This window comes from Fukomys damarensis, unplaced genomic scaffold, assembly GCF_012274545.1.
Source record: "Fukomys damarensis isolate Sample0158 unplaced genomic scaffold, DMR_v1.0_HiC HiC_scaffold_5, whole genome shotgun sequence".
Classification (NCBI taxonomy): domain Eukaryota; kingdom Metazoa; phylum Chordata; class Mammalia; order Rodentia; family Bathyergidae; genus Fukomys; species Fukomys damarensis.
The window spans coordinates 54,851,391-54,863,643 of NW_022900917.1; the positions used below are offsets into that span (position 1 = coordinate 54,851,391).

At 37.4% G+C, this 12,253-nt stretch overlaps 1 protein-coding gene across 1 annotated transcript in view; it reads right to left on the reverse strand.

Annotated features, from left to right (window-relative positions):
* Positions 1-12,253, reverse strand: part of Rp1 (RP1 axonemal microtubule associated) — a 285,043-nt gene that overhangs the window by 21,664 nt on the left and 251,126 nt on the right. The window contains exon 25 of the mRNA XM_033759105.1: positions 5,388-5,607. Coding sequence (XP_033614996.1) covers positions 5,388-5,607 — 220 coding nt within the window. The remainder of the gene's footprint in view (positions 1-5,387; positions 5,608-12,253) is intronic.

Here is a 12,253-nt window from a genome sequence, read left to right on the forward strand (position 1 = left end):
CATCAGAAATCAAATAAGACAGTAGAGAATCTCCAAAGAGCCTGGAGTGGCCAAGTACAATGACTGTCCCTGTTACCCACGGCCGTGGTGGCCTTCTGTGAAAGAGCCAGTGGAAGGGTTGAGTCATTTTATCAGAATAAAACCTTGCTTTCTTCCTTTCAGAACAAGAATTCAGTCTTCCCAAAGACTTCATTATTCATCATAATTCCAACAACTATATCAGGACACTATTGTGAGATTATAACTGAGACTTTTTTATCCCCCACCCCACCCCACCCCAAAGATATTGGGGCCTCAGTGGAGTGCACTCATTGCTTGGGGGAATATCCATACCCCTTTCCTTCCTCCCTCTGCAACTTTTTCTATAGACTGGAATACTATTCAGCCATAAAGAATGAGAAACTGGAAACATTTATAGCTAAATGGATGAACATTGAAGCCATACTCTTAAGCAAAATAAATAGTACACATTTCAGTAAATACCGAATAATTTCTGGGTGTGAAAAAATAAAAGTGTAAATAAGGTTCAAATGGTTTAACTGAAAGTATGAAAATGGCTAAAGGGGAGGGGAAAGGAAATAAGGTAAAAGAAAAATGTGAAAAAATGAAAAAGTGGAAACAAAGTCTTTGTAAATAGGGAAGGGTAAAGGGGGTAAAGGAAGGACAGGTATGGGGAAAAAACAAGAATCAAGTATATCATGCAAAGGTACAAAATCCCAGTGATAAATGTAACTGTATTGTTTGCTTTGAATGTACCAATAAACATAATCAAAAAAATTTTAAAAAGAACAAAGAAATGTAATTGTGTTTAGAGGACTTCGGTACTCCTTTGTTTTTACTCATGATGCTCAAAATGCACCTAGATGATACTGAATGACTTTGCCCTGTAAACTCCTCATGTAAAGCCACACCTCCCTGAAGGGAGCCAGCCCCTCTGCACACGCACTTGCTATGCTGCTGTGCACATAGTAGGTTTTCAGACACCACAGGCACCTGAGTGGCGGGGCAGATGGGCACTGGCACCTAGGTAGCTCTATAGGCAGCACCAATGTACTTCCTGAAGACAAATCCTTGGTAAGAATCATCCATTTTAATTAATGGACTGTTTTAGTGCTTTCTCTCAAGTCTCTAAGAATTAAGCTTTCTCAACACTCATGTGGTGTGATCCTGTTGATATAAACAGCCCAAAGAATCAGAGCTCTGAAACAGATGGCAAATGAGATTCAGCGTCAAACGTGTAGACATTTCGATTCTATTCAGTATTGAAGTTTAGTGATCCAAGACTATTATCTGGTCGTGGTTTGGGACTGAATCTACATGTGCCTCTTTATGGAAGTATTTACCTTATTGCTCAAAAAGAAGTTATCGATGAGCTATAGAAAGAAAAAGAGGGTCAGGGTGGGTAAGGGAGTAGAATTATTTGCTATTTTCTAGAAGGTTACCCATATGGCAGAACTAGAAAGTTCCCTTGGTCAGAGACCCAGTCACAGGTGAAGGGATGATCCATCCCAAGGTCTGTGGTAGGCTAGGTGGGACAAAGTGCCAGAGGCCTTAGGGTTGTGGGGATGACATGCAGAGACTATCAGGGAGCTCTGAGGTTGGAGCGGAGACCAGGTGGAGACCGAGTAGAGACTGGTGGAACATCAGGAGGACTCGCTGTCACTCTCAGTCTCGTGTCATGAAACTTTTGGAAGGTTGGTAAGCAAAGGAATGGCAGTCTGATTGGCATTTTAAGCTGATCATTCTGGCTATGAGCTTGAGAATATCCTGGATTAATCCAAAATTGTTCTTTCTAATCCTGGAATTCTCATCATAGTAGTTAAACACAATGGAGGAAGGGGGGAGAGGAAAGACAGGTTAAGAGCAGAGAACAAAGGAATTCATTAGGTGTGCATCAAGTGCTTCCAGTGAAGCACACACCTTGTTCACAGGCTCTCTGGTGCTCCCATGGAAGCCCCATGGAATGACTGTGACTCAGGTTTCCCTGAAAAGGTCCCAATGCACACTTGTTTTCCTGGCACAATTATTCACAAAGCCCTTCTTCTCCCTCATAAAAGTCCTGATTTTTCTGGCAAATTTCCTGGTGATCACTTGAGTAATACATACAACATACCCCAATTTCCTCTCTCACTTGCCCCAAGTCACTTTTTTTTGGGGGGGATGCAGACCAGGATTTGAAGCCAAAGTATGCTAATCTGAACTACAGTTGTCTTGTGGATGAAAACTCTGTCCACTCGGAAGCCCCTATGTGCCATTCAGACAAGGATGGGTATTTTGATAAAGGCAAAAGCATAAACATAACGCTGCTGCCTTTCCTTCTTCCTTTTATAAAAAAACTTAGATTGGTTTTTATCAACTAAAATTTGCAGTAGATTGTCAGTAAGTGTTTCACAAAGATGTTTTTCTGTGCTTAAATGCAAATATTTTGAAGCAGATATTTAATTTATGGTGAATTTTTCATGTATTCTCAGGGAAGCATTTCTTAAATTGAAATAAACAACTAAGCACACCTCGTGCCCACTCACCAAAGTTTGGCATCAAACATTTCTTTAACCACAGATGTGGCCTCAAACCTCACCTGCTATTGTCATCCATCTCTCCCGCAGAGTCAGTAGCCAGGATTTGTGAAGAGGCCTGTAAGGGCTGAGTTGGCATTCTTATCAGGCCTGGGCACCCCTGCCAGGCCATTAACTAAAGATTCTTAAGGACAACAAAGCAAGGGCATCAGCCGCTCCATGGTGCCTTTCCCTGCCAACGCGGCAAACAGTGAATAAATCAGAAAAAAGTACTCACTGAGCTCAACTTGGCAGGACTGGCCTCAGGAGGAGATTGCTCTGATCCCACTGGCAACCTAGCTCAGCTCCCAAAGAAGGATGATTTTTGGACAAATGGTGTCAAATACCCTTTTCTTTTGAAAGCATTCCAGTAATCTTTTGAAGAAAGGAGGCAAAGTAACAAAATTATTTGGCTCAAAGCGCCAACTGATGATAAACCTTTTTATGTGGCTAAATTAAAAAAATATAGCCCTCAAATGGGGTTCTTAGGATTCTATTCACCTGGGCAACACCAAGACAAGTATCAATAGCTTAGTTGTTGGTGATTTTTTAAAATTCCTCCTCATCATCATTCTTAGTGTTTTACCCTGGGCCAGCTTCAGAAGCTTTGACAGATGGACAATTGCAAAATATTGACAGCCAAACTCTCTAACTCCTCTTCTCAAACTCATACAAAAAAAGTATTGGTTCAGTGGTTTGACTCTGCCGTGGCATCACTTGAGTCATATAGCATTGTAAAAGAAAGATTTTTGTGATACCAAGAATGATTTTCCACAAGATGGCACTCAATATGTTAAGATTAATATATTCAGTTTGCTCCTCATTCACCAGTAAGTTTTGGTCTCTAATTAATTCCTAAATATTGAGGTGTCATTTTTTTTATTTTCTTATTTTAATGGTCTTCTTGTAAATGAGCAAATACTCCACTTGGAAAAGAGGGTGCTGGATGGCTTTGTCAGAGACTGAGAAAAATGAAAAGATTGCATCAAATTAGCTCTATGCATCATTATTATATTATTTTGTTGGAAAAAATATGTTTGAAAAGCTGGTAGGTATGTTTCCACTAAGAAATTATTCCTTGGAATGGGAAATGCTAATGGATGAAGTTTCATTAGCTACTTTGAGGAAAGCATGAACAGAAAGATGCAGGGAGACACGCTGAGCCTTTATTGCTGCTCAAGTTAAATGAGTCCAAAATCAATAATTCATTTAAAGTAGAGTGCAGTTTCCTTTGTTTCTCAGATTAAAAAAAGAAAAGCTAATATAACAGGGCCGGGGATTTAGCTCAGTGGTTCTGCCACCTGCTTCACAAGTGCAAGGTCCCAAGTTTGATCACTGGTACCAAAAACAAAACACTGAATACAGCTCCCTTCTTTAATTCTTTGGTATGTAACAAATTAGCCATATGCCAAATAAGAGGCAATTGGAAGAAATATAAAATAGTTGTTTAGTAGAGCTTAAAGTTCATTTTAAAATAATGAAGCCCTTTAAAATGCTACAAATTGAGAAGTAATATAGCAGCCCAACCAGAGCTCCTCTGTTTCTTACTGGTATTGTGGACTTTAAAATTCTCCTAAATAATGTGTTTTTTTAAAAAAGCAGAGTGAATTTCTTCACAGGTATTAGCAATTGGTTGAGAAAACTAGATAGGTCCCAGGATGTGCAGGGTAAAATCAGGACCCTCAATTTATTAGGACCCTCTCATATCTTTGCCTCAGAATCTTTTGGACATTATTAGATGAATTTGTGCCTATAGGGCAGCTAGAACCAGTGGGATCTGGAGCCTTGTTTTTTAAATGAGATTGAACACAACAAAATGTTTTTGTAAACTATCAAAGTATATGCAAATATAAAGAACTAGTATTATGGACTTCTCATATCATTAAGCTGGTCTTATCCCAAATCATTCTTGCTATATCTAAATTAAGTAGCATTTATTTTTTCAGACACACAGCCAACCACAGGCTCTGTGCCAGCTATCATTCTAACAAAAATTGAGAAGACAGATGGTTAGAGTGCCTGGTGGCTAACCAGCATGAAGGTGGTAGAGAAAATTCAAATTCTCCAAGTAAATTTGAAGAACCCCAATATGATTGCAGGACCAATGAAGGTGTCTTCAATTTGTGATGTGGTGAGCTCAAAGCTCTTGTGAGCTACTAAGCAAAGACTGCAAAGGAAAAAAAATGGAAATGGGAAATGGAAAGAGAAAAAAAATTAAGGCAATATGCAAATTTGCTCCGAGGCAACAACAAAAAATATTCAGTGAGGGAATTCATGTTCTCCTAAGTCCATGATTGCTGACATTTATTAACAGAACAGCCAAGAAGAAAGTCACATTTAAATGGTAACAAAGCAGCTTATAAAAAGTTGGCCACACATATACATCCTTGCATATACTTTTTCATCTTGAACAGAAATAAAGCCTATGACTCTAAAGCAGAGGTGGGCAAACTACATACCACTTCAGAGTTGAATCTGCCCAACACCTATTTTTGTGCAGTCCAGGAGCTAAGAAGGATTTTTATGCTTCTTATTGACTTAAAAAAACAAATATAGGATATTGTCTATAAGAAATGAAAATTGCATGAAATTATAATTTCAGTGTCCACAAAATAGAATTTAATTGGCACATTGTTATGCCTCATGCTTATATATAGTCTGCAGTTGCTGTCTCACTGCCTAGCAAAGGTGAACAGTTTAGACAGAAACGTTATGGCCTATAAGATACTTAGTTTCTAACCCTGTGTGGAAGAAAAAGGTACTATTCCCTGTTTTGAATCACTCAGCTACTTTATTTTGAAAATATATCACAAAGAAAATGAAATTACATACCTGGTAGTGGCACTTTATTAGTGGTCACAATGGGCATTTCTTTCCATATATCACCATCATTTTCATCCTCAGCTATCCAGGAATCAACAGTTAAACAAAACAGCTCAAATGTGGCCATATTTTCAAATCTAACTTCATCCAGGTACCATTTGGGGTTCTTCCCGCTGTTGTCATGGCCGATGCGTATCTTATAGATTTCACCAATTCCTTCAAGATTAATCTGTAACACAAAGGGAAAGGGAAAATAGAAATCTCTACATTTCTAACATGATTTTTCAAATTCCAAATCCGTATTCAATGTTGAACTCCATGCCTACTTTTTATCACAAATATTTTTTACTGATTTCCCTTAGAGCCAGTTATTTATAACACCATGAAATGGTTTATATTTTATGTAATAAAGCATGTATCCACTGACTCTAGACTTACCAGCTACCTCTTATCACACCTTATTTTAGCAATTCACCATCACTACCTTGCAAAATAAATGTTTTGTTGTAATTATTGATAGATGCTATTGACTCAGTGGTGAGACTTGAAAAATAAAACAATCTAATACTCTGGCGTTTTCAATAGATTAGATTGTGCATTCCTGAACATACAGGATGTGTGTTCTCCCAAATTTAAACCAGAGTTAACTAGACAGTCCTAAAACAGATTGAATTTGTGGTGAGAAGACTGATTTTTGCAACACAGTTGGCAATGAAATTATACCCTTTTGCATCTACCCATCCACAAACATCTAATCAACTGCTATAACAATGTATTATGCACTACCCAGAATAAATAATTTTCTCTTGAAAATTCATACAGGGGTCATATGAAAAAGAACTGATCAATTATATACTTAACTAGTTTTTCATTTCTGCCGTGACAAACAACCACAAGCTGCTAAAATCAGACCTGTTTATTGTTTTACAATTCCATGAGGCAGAACTCAGACACCGTGTCACTACCTAAACCATTGCTTAGGGCCTCATGAGTCAAGATCAAGGTGTTAGCTGGGCTCCTGTCCAAAGGCCCCAGGAAAGATTCTGCTTCCAAGCTTATTCAGGTGGTGGGTAGAATCTGGCTTCTTGTGGCTGTAGGACTGAAGTCCCTGTTTTCTTAACATGTGGTCCTCTCCAGGTCAAGACTACACCAAACCTTCATACTTAAAATCTCTGGCTCCTCCACTAACCTACCCAGCAGGAGAAACATGTTAACTTCTAGTCTCTAGTGGTACAGATTATACCCTATTCAATAAACCAGGCTAATCTCCCTATTTTAAAGTCATCTGTTTGTAACTTGCCATATAGCTGTAAAATCCTTTTGCCATGAAGCATAACATATCCATAGGAGTAACATCAGGGTCAAAGATGGTGACATTAAAATTCTTACTGTCACATACTATAACTAAACACAGTTTAATCTACCTTCTGGTATTTTGCCGCACCACAACTGGCACCAACTCAACTCACATCTTTCTCCTTTGATGTTACTATAAACATTCACATCACCACAGGAAGTTACTCCAGAGTTTATGCAGGTTTGCCACCTTTTTGTACCAAAATATTTGCACTGGTAATGCAATCTTGGGTTACTGTATCAGTGATAAATTTTCTGAATAAAATCTGTCCTGTAGCAAATGTACCCTTTGTCAAAGTGCACAGATATAGAATTCAACAGTCAAGCTACATAGCTGGGCCCCTCTTTTTATTTCTAGAACAAGGTGTTCATAGATATACTACCACAAACAGATATCTTAATATGAGTGCTTAGTATAGGTAAGCAGAGTCCTAAAATCTGCCTCACAATTGCAGATAGTGAGGAACATGAGAGAAAGCTGAAGCCAAGCTCCAGAAAGCAACCAAAGGCAAAACAGTATGGAGACTAAAATTCATTTTGGCCTCGGATATACCTGGTTTTGAAAGTTCTTCTGCTCTTGCTGCTTATACAAACTGCAACAAAGTCCTCAACCTTTCTAAGTTTCTGTGACCCCATCTGAACACAATAACACAGACTGAGAATCCCTAATGCAAAAATCCAAAATCTGAAATCTTCCAAAATCCAAATTTGAAATACTGATATGACACTACAAGTGAAAAATTTCCCAGCATGCACAGAATTAAAATACTGTATCATATTACCTTCAGGCTGTAACTATAATTCAGGTATAAGTGAATTTTGTGTTTGGACTTAAGTTTCATTCCCAGATATCTCATGTACATAGAAAGATCTAAAATCTGAAAAAAATTTCAAAATCTGAAACACTTCTGACCACAGAACTTTCAGATAAAGGATACTGATTTATAGTACCAATCCAATAATTTACTATAGCTCTTAATAAGCATTAGAAGCTATTGTTTTGTCAATCAGAATTTTGTGCTCATAAAAAGAAAAATATCTAAATCTACCTAATCTAAAGACAGGACAAAAGATCAATCCAACACCCACAGAAGTAAATAAAAATTGGTAGTTAGTCATCATCATAAGTAAAACTAATAAAATTAATAAACGCTTTAACATTGCTGGTAAAAATAAGTATTTGTAAATAGTAACTCAATGATAGTATGATATAGGAACTAAATTATTCATACACCATGTACGACTGGATCAGCCAATTAAAACAAGAACTAAAACGACCATCCAATAGATGGGCTAGTACCATTGATTGTTCTCAAATTATTTGTAGCATGCTGGCCAAACTGATTTGGAACTTTTAGATCTGATTTAATACAGTCAACCTGGGTCACCCCAGCTTCAATAAAATAAAAATATAATATGTCAAACATTATTACTCTTATACATAACTGTGTTTAGTTTCCGCCTTTAACCTCCCACGTTGAAAGTAAGAGGGACAATGATTCCAAAATGTAGGCTAACTTTCATCATAAAGATGGACCACACTATGGCTCACTCTCCACAAAAAGATTATGCTCTAAGTAGGACACAGGGACAGATTAAAATAAAATTGTTTTCAACCTAAGCACCAAAGGATTATATGGATCAAGAGACACAAGGTCAGAAAGAAAGAAGCAGAGAATTTTGGAAATAGAGTTCATTCCCATTGTTCTAATGCCACATATTGAAAAATTGAAACAGTATGAATAAAGTACCACTATGTAACCAGAACATGAAGACAAAAAAATCACCGTTGGAGACTGTCTGAACTGAGGGCCTGAAATTCTTAACAAAAAGAGCTTGAGTCTACACTTAATTTAAGGAAAAAAATAAAACACTTTGTTTATCTATCACATTTGGGGGTAACAGTGCTTATTACCTATACTTCTCTAAGAACATTTACAATATAGGGTAAGTAGACTAAACCATTTAAACATATAACAAATCCTTATTACAAATGAATACTGCCCTAAGCAAGCATAAAAAAGAGAAAATTTTTAGGTTACACAAAATGTGTTTGTGTGTGTGTGAGCGTGCATCAGAGATTGAACTCGGGACCTTGTGCTTGTGAGGCAGAAAAAGTGTGTATTTTTTTAAAGAATTCTATTTTGCAAAAAACACATTGAAACATAAATTAGCTTTGTGATCATTGAAATCCCATCTGAGGAATTGTAATTGAATTCAGTGAATCAATTCACACAAGATAGCTCATTCTGCATATTTATTGTTCTTGCAGAAAATATGACAGTTTCTAACTTGGGACAGAAATAAGGACATTGAGACTAAATAAGAGCTCCAGTAAGTCAGAGCCACTGAAAACTGTTAAGGTAAATTTTAAGAGCAAGTATGTGATACCATCCAAAAAATATCAACAACATATCTTGGAGACAATCGGCAATTATTCATATTATACAATATGAAAATATGAGCTTTTTTTCTATAACTTATTCTGAGTAAATTTCTTGAGGTTAATCAGTCCTAACAGGAAATGAGAGGACTCCTCTTTTCTTGTAGGGTTTTCTTTTCCAGGGACTTTGCCCCAGGTCTTTTCTTTGCACCAACAATGGTGCTCCTTGTGCGAGGACAGGAAAAGAAACCTGTCCTGGCTTAGTGAGTAAATGACTCTTTTTTTTTGGTACCGGGGATCAAACTCAGGACCTCACACCTGCAAGGCAGGCGGTGGAACCACTGAGCTAAATCCCCAGTCCAGTATATGATACTTTGATTTCTTTTGATATTGGCAGGCCTGTCCTAAACGAACAGAAAAGAGCAAATAAGCTGCTTTTAGCCAACAGCAGCAGCTTCTCAGTGAAAGGGGAATTTTGTCTCTGTGGTTCAAGCTGGACTTACTATGGGGAAATTCTCTACTTGAAATTTTCTTTGCTCAACATGTCTGGGTCTGTCCTGCTTCACATATGTCTAAATTCAGGAACGTCTTTGTCTCTAGAAGAGTTTTGTCATCTCACCAGAATGCAAATGCGATTTAAGCCTCATATCCTAAATTACCCTATAAGCATATTGCCAGCATCATGTGTGAGCCAATACCATGCCTGAGCCCACCTGCTTACAAAAATTCAAACTCTGTAACCAGTAAGTGCATGTCAGGCATGCCTTATCTGTAACCGCACCCCTCCCAAAGAGTATATCCTACTTTGCCAAGTGCTGGACTGGGCCAGTCTCCTGCATGCGAACGCAGACTGGTCCTCTAGCATTAAATAAAACTTTACTTTCACTTTATCTCCATGGCTCCTGGTGTGCTTTCCATCCTTCCAGACTAGTAGCAATGAGCTGTATCAAGTGAACAGAAATTTTGCCGTTTCTCCAGTAAATAGGGCAAATGGACTCAAAATTTGGTGCCTAGAAGTCCAGTAACTGTAAACCCACCTAAGAAGACTGTCCTTGGGTATCCAAGTCACAAAAATTCCTTATAATTATAGCCCCTTCCCCCAAATCTATGTAAGTATAGTCTTCCCTCCCTGCTAGCTGTCTCTCTCTCACAGTGTTAGCCCATCCACTTTTGGATTAAATCATTCCCTGCTAGCTGCTTTAGTCCTGATTCTAGTCCTTGTTCAATGGAATAAACTTTTGTTTTTCTCACAACAAAGATCCTGCTTTTCTGACAAGTGCATTCTTTATAACAGATACAGTGCCGAATTCATCGGATATTCAAGCTTGCCTTAAAACTAATCAGAAATCCTATAAAGTCTTGGTTTTCATACGGAAATATTACTACATGCTATGAAACCATAGGGAAAACTGAGGGAAGGGCACATAGGGTATCTCTGTGTTATTCTTAAATGCATAATTACACAAAAATAAAAATAAACTGGGAGATCATTATGTTAGGTGAAATAATGGCACAATGCCACATAATCTCATTCATGTGAAGTCTAAAAAAGTTGGTCTCATGGACATTGAGAACAGCATGAGGGGAATAGAAGGAAGGAGGGGTACAGACAGGTGGATCGATGGCTACCAAGTTATAGCAAAACAGGAGTAAGAAGTTCGACTGTGCTATCCCACAGTAGGGTGCTACAGATGACAATCACAAAGTTTGTATTTCACCAAAAATCTAGAAGAAATGATAGGGTTAACCTGATTGAAACATTGTACAGTGTTAACACGTTTGGAAACATCACGTGATGCATATGATTTTTTTTTTACATTAAAGGCCAAAATAAATTTAAGAAAAAAGATTCTGAAAACATTGAAGACATATTAAAATAAAGTTTTAAAAGGTGCTGATTAGCATGTTATATTTAGCAGAGCCATCTAGAGGGCTCATCCTGGAAGACGAGCAATCCTGTCTGTAGCTGGCTTCCCTGTAGTCAGTTGGCTCTTTCAGCATGTTGGAGCACACAGTGAATGCTCTCCCCAGTTGGCTATCGAGGATGTCTATGGGCTGAGGCAGTGATTCCTTCGTCACCTTGGGATAATTCCTACTTTTTCCTGGACTATTTGGATTAGTCACAATTCTCTGTGTTTTTCCCTTCTTTCTCACAGAGATAGAAACAAGTATATTTTGTCCTTCTAAACAGATATATAATTAAAATGAGCAAACGACTCATATTCAAGGTATTCATAAAATAAATGTGCAGTTTGAATTTTAAAACATTTCCATCTATAAGAGATATAAAAATTTGCAAAATGTAGGAGAGGTGGAATTTACTCATCGTTGTTTTCTATATTTCTTTTTCTATTCCAGGTAATAAAAACTATGCTGTACTGAATAACATCGTTATCCAAAATCATGGCGGATACACTGCAAGATAAAATTCCTGCAATCAAAAGTGTTTGTAGATGGGGAGGGGAGGAGGAGGTGAAGGGAGGGTAGGTGTAAGGGAAAAAAATGAGAACCAAGACTTGTCATGTAGAGGTACAAGATCCCAGCAATGAATGTAACTGTACTGTATCCCTAAAATGTACCAATAAACTCAATTAAAGCTGAAAAAAAATTCCTGCAATCAAATATGCTATCTGGGTAAATTTTCTGTGTAGTATTTTACAGATTATTTATATCTTTTATGAGTGAATTTATTAAAATTTCAAATGGCACAGGTCCTTAAAGGAATCTCATTTATTAAAATCAATAAATAATTCAATACATAGCATTATATATACACCCTTCTTTATACTGCAGCTGCATTATATACATTTATATTCACTTTTCTCTTTTGAATATAATTACTAATTCATGCCATTTCACAGTTTCAATTTACTTCAATTAATTATTGAGATTATTATCACAATTACTACAACACTACTTTCTATTTAACCCACAGAAACCCCTTTAAATTAGCTCATCTGTCCTTTAACACTGCCCTATCTGTAGCTATCACTGGCTCCAGAAACAAAAGGACATTCCAGACCACTTATTTTTGTTTCCTACTTGAAGATATGAAAACAGTTTCCCTTCAAGATATGGTATTTGGGAGGTGGGCATGTGTTTCTGAGGGTTGTGCATTAGCAGAGACCAAATGCAG